This window comes from Cololabis saira, chromosome 6 (genome assembly GCF_033807715.1).
Source record: "Cololabis saira isolate AMF1-May2022 chromosome 6, fColSai1.1, whole genome shotgun sequence".
Taxonomy (NCBI): domain Eukaryota; kingdom Metazoa; phylum Chordata; class Actinopteri; order Beloniformes; family Belonidae; genus Cololabis; species Cololabis saira.
Window position 1 is genome coordinate 10,938,850 of NC_084592.1, and position 14,222 is coordinate 10,953,071.

The 14,222-nt window shown below is 43.5% G+C and overlaps 1 protein-coding gene across 1 annotated transcript in view; it reads left to right on the forward strand.

Moving 5' to 3' along the window:
* Positions 1–5,109, forward strand: part of LOC133445812 (SH3 domain-binding protein 4) — a 73,265-nt gene extending 68,156 nt beyond the window's left edge. The window contains exon 5 of the mRNA XM_061723274.1: positions 3,202–5,109. Coding sequence (XP_061579258.1) covers positions 3,202–3,426 — 225 coding nt within the window. The 3' untranslated portion in view covers positions 3,427–5,109. The remainder of the gene's footprint in view (positions 1–3,201) is intronic.
* The last annotated feature ends 9,113 nt before the right edge of the window (positions 5,110–14,222 follow it).

Below are 14,222 nucleotides of genomic sequence, written 5' to 3' on the forward strand. Positions count from 1 at the left end.
GAACATTCCTTCATAAACTCCAGAAATATTAAGTGCTCCCAGCCAGGATGCAACCTTTGCCATTGAGGCTCCAGTGCTATTTATAGTAGGTGGGGGCCCAAAAGGGACGAAAACTAATTATAAATGTACTCCAAATTCTCTTAAGTACTTCTGTACTTCCTATTTAAGGCTGTAGACATTCACTACAAGCACACCTCTACCTCCCAGATCAAATCTTTTTTCCCTGCCAGAAGTAAATTGGAGGTAAAAGGTCCTAAATGAGAAAAACAGTCTTATGTTTTATTGAAATTCTTCACTTCTTACACACAGTGCTGCGACGAGACGCTGCAGCTGCTCTTAAACCAACATTTGCCTCATCACTTCTTGCTTTGTAAACTGGTAGACAATTGTTTTCTCTCTGTAGTTCTGAAGTGGAATGACTGAAGCTGTGAACATTAGATCCTGAGAGCCGCGGTGTCAGGCCTGGAGCAGCAACGTGAGACTAAACAAACTCACGATGTAATGCTACGTCCCTGCGACAGGTCCCGACCGCTGGGAAGACTTTAGACAGCTTGAGAAGATGCCATGACAGAAATAGGAACCACCAAAGACTCGTTGCCAAAAAAAAGAATGCAAACAATGTGACTGGGGTACTTGAAATACGTCCTGCAATCGTGACGACCACAAGATGAGTCTTTCCTCTCTGGCACTGCTATCTGCACACCTTCACCCCAGATTTGACCTCATTATCTACCGTATGCAGTTTTAGATTTTGTACATGTCCTCCATATATTTTAGTCCTATTTGAAGGTTCTTTGACAAAAGGCGGTCCTTCTGTGTCCAAATATTTGTCGGAAACATGTTGGGACAAGGTCTTCAGCCAGGCAGTTGCTGCTGTAAATCTGTAAGCTTGTCTGAATTAGCAGCAGTAACTGAGGGGGCTGGACTTACCGATTGGTCAGAAGGTCGTGGGCCTTTGATTGATGTTGGACATTATTGTGGACTATAGGCAATTCAACTCATGATTTATGACGTAAAATCACATGGGTCTCAGAGGGCTCACAGTTACGATACACCGGAAGAATTACTCAAAGATGGACGCATGAGAGTGTAGTTTGGAGGTTAGAGGGTTGAGAGTGGATCTTGGATCTAACTGGATCTAAATGTTTGTCAGTGCACACAAGGATCATACATGCCAAGGCAGCAAGTGTAGCAAGTAAGGCTGCAGCTATCGAATATTTTAGTAATCGAGTATTCTACTGAAAATTCCATCGATTAATCGAGTAATCGGATAAAACATATTTTTGTTTAGTTAAAGAGCAATTATAATTAAAGCTGCAAGCAGCGATGAACGGGCCCTCGCACCCTTGTGCACGTTCAGGTGTGCTGCAGTGGAAGATTGTATGACTTGCATGTAGATTCTTCAGGCCTGGACATTTAGCGGATGAAACACCCACGAATCTCCATATCAAACCATTCAAAAGTTATGGCAGAAAGTAGGAACTATCAGATATCGACCAATCAGAAGAAGGGGGGGTGCGCTTTTTGGCATCTCTCGTCGCCACAGTAACGCTTTTGAATGAGAAAAGTAATGCGCGTCGTTGCAGGATGGAGACGCACATTTTGATGTATGACACACCTGGGTGCATGTTACGGTTCGGGCTGAATTAACTGCCGAAGGAATGGCATAAATTACTTTTCTTTAAGTTGCGACATGATACAGATGTGTACCCGATTTTCGTGCATGTACGTCAAACCGTATTGTGGGGCTTGAGCCACAAAGTTTTCTAGGGGGCGCTGTTGAGCTGTTAGGCCACGCCCATTAATGCAAACCATTAAATATACAGTAATAATACAGTAGGTTCATGGCTGTGCATTTAAAAATGCTGAACCACCAGTACACCAGTTGACCAAATTCACTGCCTTCACTCAAAAAACTAAGGTCTTACCAAGAAATGTTCTTATTTCTAACCTAACAATGCCATTACACCTGATCACTTATACACACATTGCTTAAAAGGTTAAGTGTTTTCCCACGTGTTTCATTCAATTGAACTTTCATTTGTGTCAAGCAAATTTTATGTTCTAGTTAAGTTTTAAGTTAAAGTCTTGATAAGATTTTGAGTTTTGGCAGTGTTCAAGTGTTCTGAGCCCTGCTGTATTGGAGCACATTAGCCACCAGCGCTACTTGATGTTTTATCCATCAATGACTACAGAGTTAAAACTGAAAACTACCCAGTTAGCTTTATTACGTTTTTATTTTTCACCCTCATCACTCTACAGCTCTGTGTTTTTACAGATTAAATGCATTAGCCACGCATTGACAGATCGACAGTCATCATAATTAATAGAAACCTAGCCCTCCACAGGGCTAACGTTATTGTAAGAGGAGATTTATTTTTGTTAAGAAGGTTATTTTGGTAATTCATGGTTCATTATTTTATAAATATATTCTTTATATTCTGATGTAAATCGGGGACTATAATGACACTAGTCGGTTTATCTGTAGTGATTAGTCTGTTTTAGATTGGGCGGAGTGATACGCCACAGTACGGCACTAGGTGCTGTGTTGATGTTCTAAAATCCTACACTGTTGAGGGACATTAAAGTACACTGGAACTCACGCAGAAGTTGTCCCCGTGTTTATCCTACTCACGACCCCAAAAAGGTTTAATTTAATAGCGTAAGGCTTAACTTAACACCAGCCTTACATTATATTAGCAAGGTACCGTTAACGTTAATCGCATGAATTAGTGCTACGTTAACTTAATTTGACCTTGTCGCGGGTGACGGTCCTCCCTCTGGGAGTAAACAGGTGGAGATGCTGCAGCATTGAGGACGTACTGTTGTGGTATCAGTCTTGCAGTAAAGAGTGTTGCCTTGGTGTCCAGCTGGAAATGCTCCCACACTTTTGACATTTTCTGCCTTTTCTTTTAGTAAAAACCAAACATATCTGCCGCCTCTTTCTTCTTCCTTTAAGTGCGTGGCGTCAGCGCGTTGTGCCGCATTAAACGTAGTCCGAGAGAAATACCTGCTTTGAGCTGCAAAATAAAACGATTCCTCGAGGCAGAGAAAATTCCTCTATCATTTTTTGTAATCGAATTACTCAAATTATTCGAGGAATCGTTTCAGCCCTAGTAGCAAGCAACAAACAAGTGGCAATGAGAGAGTAACAAACCCAGAAACTTTCCAAATAACAGTGTTTGGTTTGTGTGTTTGCAGGCCATGTGGAAGCCTGCGTACGACTTCCTGGTGACGTGGGCCGCTCAGATCGGCGACAGCTACAGGGATGTGATCCAGGAGCTGCACATGGGCCTGGACAAGATGAAGAACCCCATCACCAAACGCTGGAAGCACCTGACCGGCACGCTGATCCTGGTCAACTGCCTGGACGTGCTGCGGAGCTCGGCCTTCAGCCCCGCCACTCAGGACGACTACGCCATCTGACCCCCCGCTCGCTGCTGCTTCCCCACACAGGCTCACCTCACTCCTCCAGAGAACTTTTTTACGACATCACACAGTTTCAAATGCGACATATCAGCCGGAACGCCACTCCTGCTTTCATACGATGTGGTTTTATACCTTTAGAGGAACTGCAGGGAACCGGCCCCCGTTCCCCCCGAACACAGACCTGGTCTGGAGCTGCAGCAACCACAGACTCTCCGTAGATTACCGGCTTGCACAGTTATGTATTTTTGTATTCCTATTATGGCACAGTGTTTTTGTAAAGTTTGGTTAAAAACTGTGGATTGAATGCTAACAGACACTTTTTTTGAAAAAAAAGACAATTTTTTTTAGCTCCTGTATTATTTCCTTGGCCAGAGTCACACGTGTCAAAGCCGCTCTATTTATTTGTACATCACAGAAATGTCACATTGTCCTCTGGTTCTGGTTGTTTTTCGTTACGGTCCTTCGCATTCCAGAGATCCAAAGTTCAAAGAGTTTTAAAGATCTACATTATCAAACATTTATAAACCTTTTGATTTATTAACTGTCGTCACCCAAATGTTAAACTAACTAGCCACTTTTTTTCCTAGTTTTGTATCATATCACCTTGATATTCTTTTGGTTTTGGACTGACTAAAGTATGGAAATGTCATTTAAATGTTTTGTGTAACATTTTTCACTTTTTTTTTCTCCAAAGTTTTACGTATCAATGGCCTCTCTGTCTTTATCTCCATCCGTGATATTCACTCAACTTCCAGTCGTGCTGCATTCACCTCAGAGGTGGAAACTACGGCCCTGTCACACATCAGTGATAGCTGTAGGATGAGGCTCAGACAACATAGGTCACCATAGCACAGGTGATCAAGAGACTAAAGAAGGAAAAGATGGAGGGAGAAGAAGAAGAAATAGGACAAGTGACTGATCAAGAGATCAAATGAGTAAATCTCAGCCAACCTCAGAAAGCAGCTTAACCTCTGTGCCTGTAGGGGACTCGCAAAAGTTCCTTCTAATTGATATAAAAACAGCTAAAGAAATGGAATGGTTAATTTAACTTAAGAAACCGATAGCACTTCATGCTTTATAAAGTAGTAAACTCAATTTCTTGTTTGTAATTTAGTCTACTAATAAAAGACAAGGATTTTCCACCATAACAAAAAAACATTACTAAAAAGTAGCCCATCCTGTGTAATGAACGGTCCCTAACGTTTGCATCTAGACACCTAAACAAACGAGCAGCGGTGCAGCCCAGGGTCGACAGGTTCATGTGTGAAGCAGTAACACCTGGCTGTTCCATCACTTCAGCTTTCCCCTCTGTGCCGTACCTGCATGGTGTTTTACCGGCCCGGCCAGCTCCACGTACGGGGCTGACGGATCAGACACGGGATCAGTAGCTGCTGTCTGTGGCTGAACCCCAAACAAGAGAGCAGAATCAAACTGCCACTCAGGTGGGGTTGTTTTTCTTTAGTTTAGCGTGACAGCGTGAGCTCCCAGGCTGTATACCCTCTCATGTAGTAATAATGTGCTTCACTGGTTACTTTTGAGTGCAGCTTGTGTTCAGGTTTCACCATCGCTTGTTGCTGTAGGACTAATATCACATCACAGAAGAGATGACAGTGGTGGAGTGGCTCACTCCACCACTCAATCTGTGGTATTTTGGCCAAAGCACGTCATAATATTCATTAAGACCAGTCCAATTGTCAAAACAGATCATATATCCTTTAATTCAAGCTCCACTCACTCATGTGGTTGGGAATATTTTCTACGGTAGCTTAGAGCTGCAACATAAAAACACGTGCAAACAGACAACATCGTCACCAGTTTGACTACAAATGCACCAAACATGGGATTTATACCGTAAACTGAAAGTCATCATTTGAATCGGCTGGTGATTGTCAGGGTTTGGAATAGCAGGACAGAGACGGCAAGATTTCCAAAAAACATGTGGTTTATTTTAAAAAACAAAAAGCACTGCTGAGCAGGAATTACAAAAAGCAAGAGCCTAAACGTGACCCATGGAGGGGAGAGCAGTACGGGTCTGTAGGGAGCAAGGAGAAGACAAGACAAGATATACACGAGGGCTTGACGAGACACGAGCACACGATGAGGGCAGATGGGAACAAGGGAAGTCAAGACAAAACATAAACACAAGGACACAGGATTTCAAAATAAAATAGGATGTAAATACAAAACCGTGGCACAACCCAAACCTGTGACAGTAATAATCAGAAATCTACCGCAGTAACGGAGATAAAAGTAAAGAAAAACAATTGTGTCCCAGTCGACTCCTTTACAGCTTATATCTGCATTTACGTCTGTCAGCTCCAGCAACGAGGACTTCAGATGCTTCCAATCACAAGACACTCAACTTTAGGCATCTGTGCCCCGATCTAATCAATCTTTTCTTATCAAACATTCATAGAAAAATTGGAGTTGAAGAGCAGAACTGAACATCTAATCCATAGCCTGCAGGGGGAGGCTGGAGCTCCTGCTTCTTAGATATGAAGGACGTGGAGTTAGGAGAATAAATGATGCAGGGGGGTGAAGGCTCACGGCTGCCTGAACCCTAACCCTAACCCTGAGATCAGGACCATCATACTGTACTTTTGGTTAAATCCCAAGGTTTTCATCAGATTGACCCGAACCAGCCGATGAGCTGGTTGGTAGCGATTATCCATCAAGGCTTCATTCATTTATTCTCTGTTAATAACAGCTTTTATATCACTTCAGACTGTCTGACATCTGCGGCCTCTGTTCCTGTTGCCTCATAAAGTGTATGTTTTTTTTGTTTTATTTAACCAAAGCTTGCCAAAAATGAATGGAGCATCACACGGATGTACAACGCTGAGACCACTGCTGTAATCACTGTCTGTCCGAGCGCCTGGCTGTTTCCTCTCAATGCCGCCTACCGTATGATGTGGTAGAAACAAAGCCAGAGTCTGATTCTGAGAAGCTTTTTGTGACTGCATACCTTTTCTTTTCTTTTTTTTGTAAAGACTTTGAATAAAATGTAAATATTTGTACACAGCAGTCATGAGAGTCTACCTGCTGCCGGCTGCAGCCCCATAACAAACACCACATCAAAGTTCAGGGCGGGGGGGACGGGGGGTTCTCGGTCTCTTATCTGGAGCGAGAGCGACAGGCTACCGTGCTCCATGTGTTATCAGCTCTCTGTTTACAGAAAACACTCTGAGGATTCAGCCGCTGAACGTGTCCAGCGGACGCTGACCGGATGCTGCAGGAGGAGGATCCAGTGAGCTTCTGCAAGGTCAGAGGAAACAGGCGGATAGGAGACTCTGTTTCTCTAGAACTTCATTTACCCTGAACAGCAGTGCTATAAAAGAAAACAAATAAGGCCATTTAAAGCCCATTAGTGGCTCTTATTGCTGTTTGATTTATATATTTTTGGGTATAAGCAAAGCAATATAAAAAGAACTACATGAACAAAGCTCATTTGTCACCATTAAAGTCTTCCAATCCAGGCTGATAAAAAAAAGAACTGAACAAACTAAAAATGGTCCAAACATTTGACCATTCTTTATACACTGCCTCAGAAAACTGCTGAAAAAGAATAAACTAACTGCTGCAAAGTCAGTTAATTTGATTTAACTCGTATCCATCAGGGGCATCGGCGTGTTTAACGGTTTCACTGCGACAGTCAGCAACAAGGCTTCCTGTTGGTTCCTTCTGTAAGGAGTTTCCTCCTGGTTTGTGTAAATCTTCTCCACATTTCTCCCCCAGTTTTAGAACATGCATGTTAGGCTGATGGGGAGTGGAAACGCTCCAGGAGTAAGTGTACAGAGCCTCTTCTTGGGCTCGTGACCTGTCCAGAGGTCGCCCTGCCTCTTAATGTGTTTTTGAGGTTTCTTGTGCTGTATGCACTTCTGCCTCTTTCACTCCCAAAGCAGAAGAAAAGAAAGTCTCCTTTAAATGGAAAACCATGAAGCTGGTTAAAGGATGTTATAGCTGGAATAAAATGTAAATATTTAGTCTGAGATGCTGCTCCAGAGGCTTCAGGCCAAGATGTTGTTGTTGCAAATGCTGGAAAAGCATCCGTTTGACTGTTAACACGAGCTAAAGAGTCAGTGGGGTTCAACAAAGTCCAACATGAACCTGAACTATCCTAACGATCCATTAGTTGATATTAGAGGACTTAATACTACCTAATATCACTTTGTGCTCTGCAGAACGTTTCTGCATTGAAGCGATTGCTGTGAAATATTGCGTTCCAAGCAGAGTGGGTAAATGTTTGGATGCAGTGAGGAGTAAATCTGGCAAGGGCTTCGTTTAAATGAATCATGCTGATTTACAAAGCTTTGCATTTCACTTCTGCTTATCTACTAAGCTAAAAAGAAAAATAAAGTCCTAAATATTGAATGTGGCATTGCTGATGTTGTGTAGATGCACAAATCACCTGCATGGGGGGAGCGTGGGAAAGGAGATGCTGCATTTATGTGCATTTATCTGGAGTCCCAGAAGGTTTTATTAAAGCAACTGAAAACTAACATTATTTCTAACTGACTGGAGGGATTTTATGAATCTAAGGCCTGGGAGGAGTTAAGCAGCATTAACTCTACGTTTGAATTCATTCTTGATAAACACAGCTTAATTTATGTAGCTAGCAGTGTTGTGTTGGAGTTTGTGTTGTTTAAAACCAAAAACCTGAGCAAAGTCAGAGTTGAGTCCAGTCAAAGTGACAGCTGATTTCATGACAACTTAATTAACAACCTCAATTACTCTTTTAAAATGCATATGAACTTACAATAGTACAATAAAGAAAGCTCAGCAACACTCCAAAAAAATGCCTCTGCAAATGTTAGCTAGTCTTACCATAACATCCACGGGCTACAAATAAAGCAGATTTATAAAGGTTGTTTTTCTTTGTTTTGTTTTTTATTACTACCGCTATAAATTGAGCAAAATCCATTATTGTACTTTTTACTTGCAAACAAGTTATTTAAGGACATTTTCTATCTGCATTTTTGCAATAGTTGTCGTAAACATGACCAACATATGACAAAGAGAAAAAAAAGAAGAACCTGGACCTGACTCCAGGCTGTGCCCCCTTTTTCACCTGTGTTGTTTGAGTGCAGAGGAATACAACATTACTAAAGGGCCAGGATGCAGTGATGCACCAGCAGGTGCATGTTTACACGTGTCCACAAGTCTGCACGTTCGTGGGTCAAACATTAGTTTGTGCGACTTTCAGATGTCTCCTCTTGTCATTATTAAAATGAGCTGGTTGTGCCTGTATTAGCTAATCCTCTCATTTTAGTTTTTAGATCTTTGCCAAAAAAATTAAACAAAAATTAATTTCTTATTTGTGCTTTTTGCAAACACTCACTAATTTGCCTGCTTTAGTTGATCTGAACCTCGATCTTGATTATACAAATGAGCCGCCTCTCAGATGGTTGACATATAAGAGGACAAAATCATCATTGTCCCTTTTTCGGCTCTCACTTTGCAACCTGACTTTAATTAAATACACAGATTAATGGGGGAGAAAAAAGGCAGCCAAAAAAAACGAGTGGAATTAATTACATCAGCGAGCAGGCTGACAGGCTTCAAATCGCAGCCTGGAGTGTCGGTAATGAGCTCCCCTAGGGTGTCAGGCCCGCCGAACGGGGCAGTCATCTTCACAATCCTGGGATAATCTTTAACAAAAGGGGACTCGGGGCTGGTAGCTCAGCATGTGGACTGCTCATTGCCTTGTCAAACATGTCCCGCATGCTCCTTCCCAGGGATTTTAGTTTGAATCAATGCCCTTAACCGGCGTTAACTTGTAAGTGATGTTGCCGGAGTTGGGGCCTGATGAATGTCTCCAAGTTTCACGCTGCACATAAATACAAGTCAGACTAAGAATGTTAAAATTATTAATCCCCCTGCGTCATGCACTTACAATATGTTTTCGAGGCGGAGCCGCTGTGCATGTCTCCGGCTCTGTCTGCTCAGTGAATGATATGTTTCCATTTCCATAATGCTGCTTCTAAATTTGGCTCTTTGCAGTGACCATGAAGCAGAAAATCTAAGTTCTCCTCAGATGCAGGGAAGCCGACAACTGCCTTCACTCAAGTCGCAGATCATTTTCTGATCTTGCATTTTGTTTTGTTTGTGTACTTTTATTCTTTTTTTGGCACTGAACTGATGACTGTGTTTCTGAAATATGTCGAGCTGGAATGTGGGAACGCTGCTGATGAAGTTTGCGGCGAGTCCCAGCAGAAATATCTTGGAGACATATTCCAAACAAGACTTTAGACCAAGTTAAAGTGGAAATATTGCAGGAATAGATTTGCTCGGAGGCGTGCGGAGGTGTGTTTAGTGACTACCAACTCACAAACTTTGCGGCGACACACTGTCAAGGCATTTGAGAGGAAATATACAACTCAAATCAGATTGTCAGGGTACAGTGGCATCGCAAAAGCAGATCAGAGGAGAAATAACCAGCTTCCCCAGCTATAACTCTATCTAATTTCACATCTGGATGCATTTGCTGCACCTCTGGAGAGTTACAGTATTCTGAAGAAGTGCTCAGCCTGCGAAGAGGAGGAAGGAGTCAAGTTAAGATGTCGACTCCACCCCCCTCCAACAAATAAAGCTTTAATGTCAGCGTTGAAAAGGATGGGTTTTTTTGCTATGGTATCCAGCTGTTTTTGAGTAAAATATGTCACAGAGATGGCAACTGAAACAAAGAAAGTCATGCAATGTCTCCCTGAAGATAAAACATTCTGTATTTCTCTCCAATATTCTTCTGTTAGTAAAATAATTATTGTAATATTGTTTTCTAACATCCCAGTTATGAAGTGAACCAAAGCAATGTGAGAAGGTTTTGAGTGTTGAGGAGAAATACTTGTATATTGTTTTTCCTAAACCCGCTCTAGGGGTCACAAAGAGGGGCTTAAATAGCCCAGGCAGCCATTCAGTGTTTCGTTTGGTTTCCTATGCAAAGAATTAGTCCGCTTCCTCTGGATTTCACTTTGAGTTCCAGGAGACGGCACCTGCCGATGCAGAAGAAACAAGCTCTGGATGGACCACCAACACGCCAGAGCAGCAGAGCAGAGACGTAGGAGTGACAGCCGGACCCGTCCCAGCAGGAACACGATCAGAACGGTGCAGAGCAGAGGAGGAGCATCAGGGAGAGACTGTTGGGGTTTCCAGGTGTCATTAAGGCTGCAGCCATCTTGGTAGTTTAACCCTTGTGCTGTCTTTGGGTCAAAATGACCCAATTCTTCTATCCTTCTTTCCTCCTGCCATGCTCTCTCCTTCCTTCTTCCCTTCCCTTTTTTACCCTCCTTTACTCCTTTTTCTTCCTACCTCCCTTCCGTCATTCGTTCCTTTATGACCTTCTTTGCTTTTACTTCTTTCCTTATTTTATCCATTCCTTCCTTCTTCCCTCTCTTCTTTCTTTCCTTTTTATCCATTCCTTCCTCCCTCCCTTCTTTCCTTTTCTCCCTTCTTTCCTTTCTTTCTCCCTTCCTTCCATCTTTTCTCCCTTCTTTCTTCCGTTCCATCTTTTCTCCCTTCTCTCCTTCCTTCCATCTTTTCTCCCTTCCTTACTCCCTTCCCTACTTCCTTCCTTCTTTCCTACTTTCTTCCTTACTTCCTTCTTTCCTTCATTCCTTCTTTTCTCCCTCCACCCTCCCTTGACCCAAAGACAGCACAAGGGTTAAACACCAACCCGCCCCGCTGCGACTGGTTCGGTACGTGTTGTATCAGTGGAAAGGGCTGTGAATGGGAGGGGTGTCATGAATTTTCATGGAGTTTATATGTTTGGCTGACGAGGCTCGGACTTCAGCCTACCAATGGATTGATCAGGTTTCCTATTTTCCAAATGATTTCCCTTTCTAAGCTGCATCCTGTCTTGAATAAATAAACAGGTTGTAGCTGAGTTGTAATCAAATGTTGAGGGGATTAGTGGGGTGTGGGGAACCCTCCCACCTGTAGCTGCAGGTAAACAATGATGATGGAGAACACGTCTAAAAACCTCCTGATAACAGAAATAAAACAGATCCAGAACAGTTGAAAACTCCTGAATCTCCGGTGCCGGTGAGGTACTCTGCACAAACTTTAGATTTTTGTTGCGTGTTCTTAACTTTGTCTCATTTTAACTCTTTAATCTATTTAAAGTGCATTTTGATGAATCCGCTATCGTTTATAGTAAGAGGCCAAATCTACCTCATTTGAGCATTTACATTATTTAACTCGTGATGTGCTGTTAAAACATATCAGCAGACAGTTTTTAATCTGGGGAAAAGCTTCAGGGTAGAATGTGCTCCTGTGTGGACGTAGCTGGAGTATTTGCACCGGGTGCAGGAGGGAGGGAGGGGGGCCTTAGAGGTTTTCCCTTGTAAGCAAACATTTGAGCAAATAAAACAAGGTTCTCCTCCAACAGTGAAATAAATGTGAATAGATAAAATGTTGACAACAAGATGATGAAAAAGTGATTTTTTTTTGCAATCTCAGAGGGGAAAAACATTTATTTATTTTGATTCCCAGCACAAATACTTCTTGTTGTTTTGTCTCATGAACTAAGCTCTGGTAACCTATTCGTCAGTCGTCTCTGGACACGCATCTTACTCCGAGTCGTCTTCATGAACAGGTCGTGTCTGCCGAGGGTTTTGGGGGGATTTCTGCGGCATGAATGGACAATAGGAGCTACACGTGTCCGTGCTGCAGCTGGAGTTTGTGTGTCTGCTGCTTGGGGCTGAACAGAAGGCTGTTTGTTCCCGCAGCGGCTCTGTGATGGGAAAGGTGAGCAAGATCGAAACCTGGCAGTGAGGCAGAGGCGCTCTGTTTACTCGGCAGCAGTCAACCCCCTCCACACACCAGGACCTCCTCCCTCCGCCGTCGTAGCTCTGTGTGCATGTGTTGTGTCTGTACTACACACACTCAGGTATGAGGGTTCATGAGCAGATAAGGAGCGCCAACAAAAACGACACCGAGCAAACAGAACGATGCACAAACACATAAGCAGAAACATGGCAGTACAAGAACAGGCCCTGAGGACGAGACCTGGAGACCAGGACCTACCACACCAGAGGGTCCTGCACATCTCTGTGAGACGCTGGCCGGTGAGATGCACTTGGCATGCCAAACAGCTGGAACAGCTGGCAGGACCATCGGTCCCAGTAGCAATTAGAGGTCCTGACCGTAAGAGCCAGGGGCGGGGCTTCAGGGGGGCCTGGGGGCCGCTACTCCCCCGGCCCGGAGCCCCATGGGGCCCGCCCCTGATGCAGCAGGTCCCGCCCGCAAGATTTATTTATTTATTTATTTTTTTGTGGCACCACTTGGTTCATATTAGGTATAAAACATTGTATAATATGTTGTGCCAAGATTTTCACACTCACAGTTAACATTAAAACAAAAATTGCAAGTGAATCTCCAAATGTATTTTGGGTAAAATCGTTGGTCATCAACAGCCGTTTATCAACGTCATACGTCATCATCCATCACTTGTCAACAGAGCGCAGTAATCCTACAGCCTAAAAATTAGTTAGAAACACAAAAGTGGAGCGATAAAACGCAAAGAAAAAGAAAAAGGGGAGCAAGAAAAAGCCAAATTGGCCAAGCTAGACGCATATTTTGTTTGCCTTAATCCTCCTCCTGTGGGAGATGAAGCTGACATTGTAAACAGCGATTCATCCCCGGGCATGAATGAAGAGAGGCTCCAGGCTGCAAAGGGCCCGGTCATATGCCCCGCCCCCCGGCCCGGCTCTGATATGTTCCGCTACTGGTAAGAGGAGAAACCTCCTAAGAGGCTGGTGACCAACCGGACACTGGAGTGTTTAACAAACTCCAGGAAAGGACAGTGGTGATGAATGGAGCTATAAGCTGGCTCAGGTGCCCTGAACCAGTTATGCCGAGACCTGGGCTTTTAGGGGACCGTCTACGATGCTCTGGGCTCTGTCCATGTTCTCCTTACTCTTCTTGGATGTACATGTTATTGCAGGCAACTTTGCTGGCTTTTACTGTATGTGCCTTTCGCAGATATCCTTAGTGTGATCTCTGTGTGGGTTGGTTCCTGTCCTCGGAGACCCCACCACGTCGAGGCAGATGGCGGCGCTCCCTGAGTCTGGTTCTGCATGACGGGAGTTTCCCGCTCTCCCGCTGCTTTGAGTTTAATCAGGATGAGGGATTGGACCTGGAAGATGTGAAGAATGAAATAAAGGAAACGGCAGCATGTGGAGTTTGAATCTCGACTCAACTGGAGCGAATCGGACTGTAACTAACATGAACAGAACCGAAACACAACTGGACTGAACTAAACTTGTTTTTTGTGAAGAGCCTTGATGTGACTTTTTTTTAAAGATAAATAAATAAAAAGGAATGCGAAAAACTCAAAGAATACCAATGGTTGAATCAACAGAATTAAAATAGAAAAAGATGTGTAAACTGATTGCTGCAGGGCTGTCAGTGCAAACTAGAGTGCTCAGAGCTGGGACCCCAGAACTTGTGGGGACAATATCTGACACCCCTGTCCAGGAACAGCTAAGGAACAGATAAGGAACATCTAAGGAACATCTAAGGAACATCTAAGGAAGAGCCAAGGAACAGCTAAGGAACAGCTAAGGAACATCTAAGGAACAGCTAAGGAACAGCCAAGGAACATCTAAGGAACAGCTAAGGAAGAGCCAAGGAATAGCTAAGGAACAGCTAAGGAACATCTAAGGAACAGCTAAGGAACAGCTAAGGAACAGCCAAGGAACAGCCAAGGAACAGCATTGGTCCATCAGACCTGCAGTCGAGAACTACTGACCCACACGGGGGTCAAGTAGAGATATTTTATCTGTTCATGTGTATGT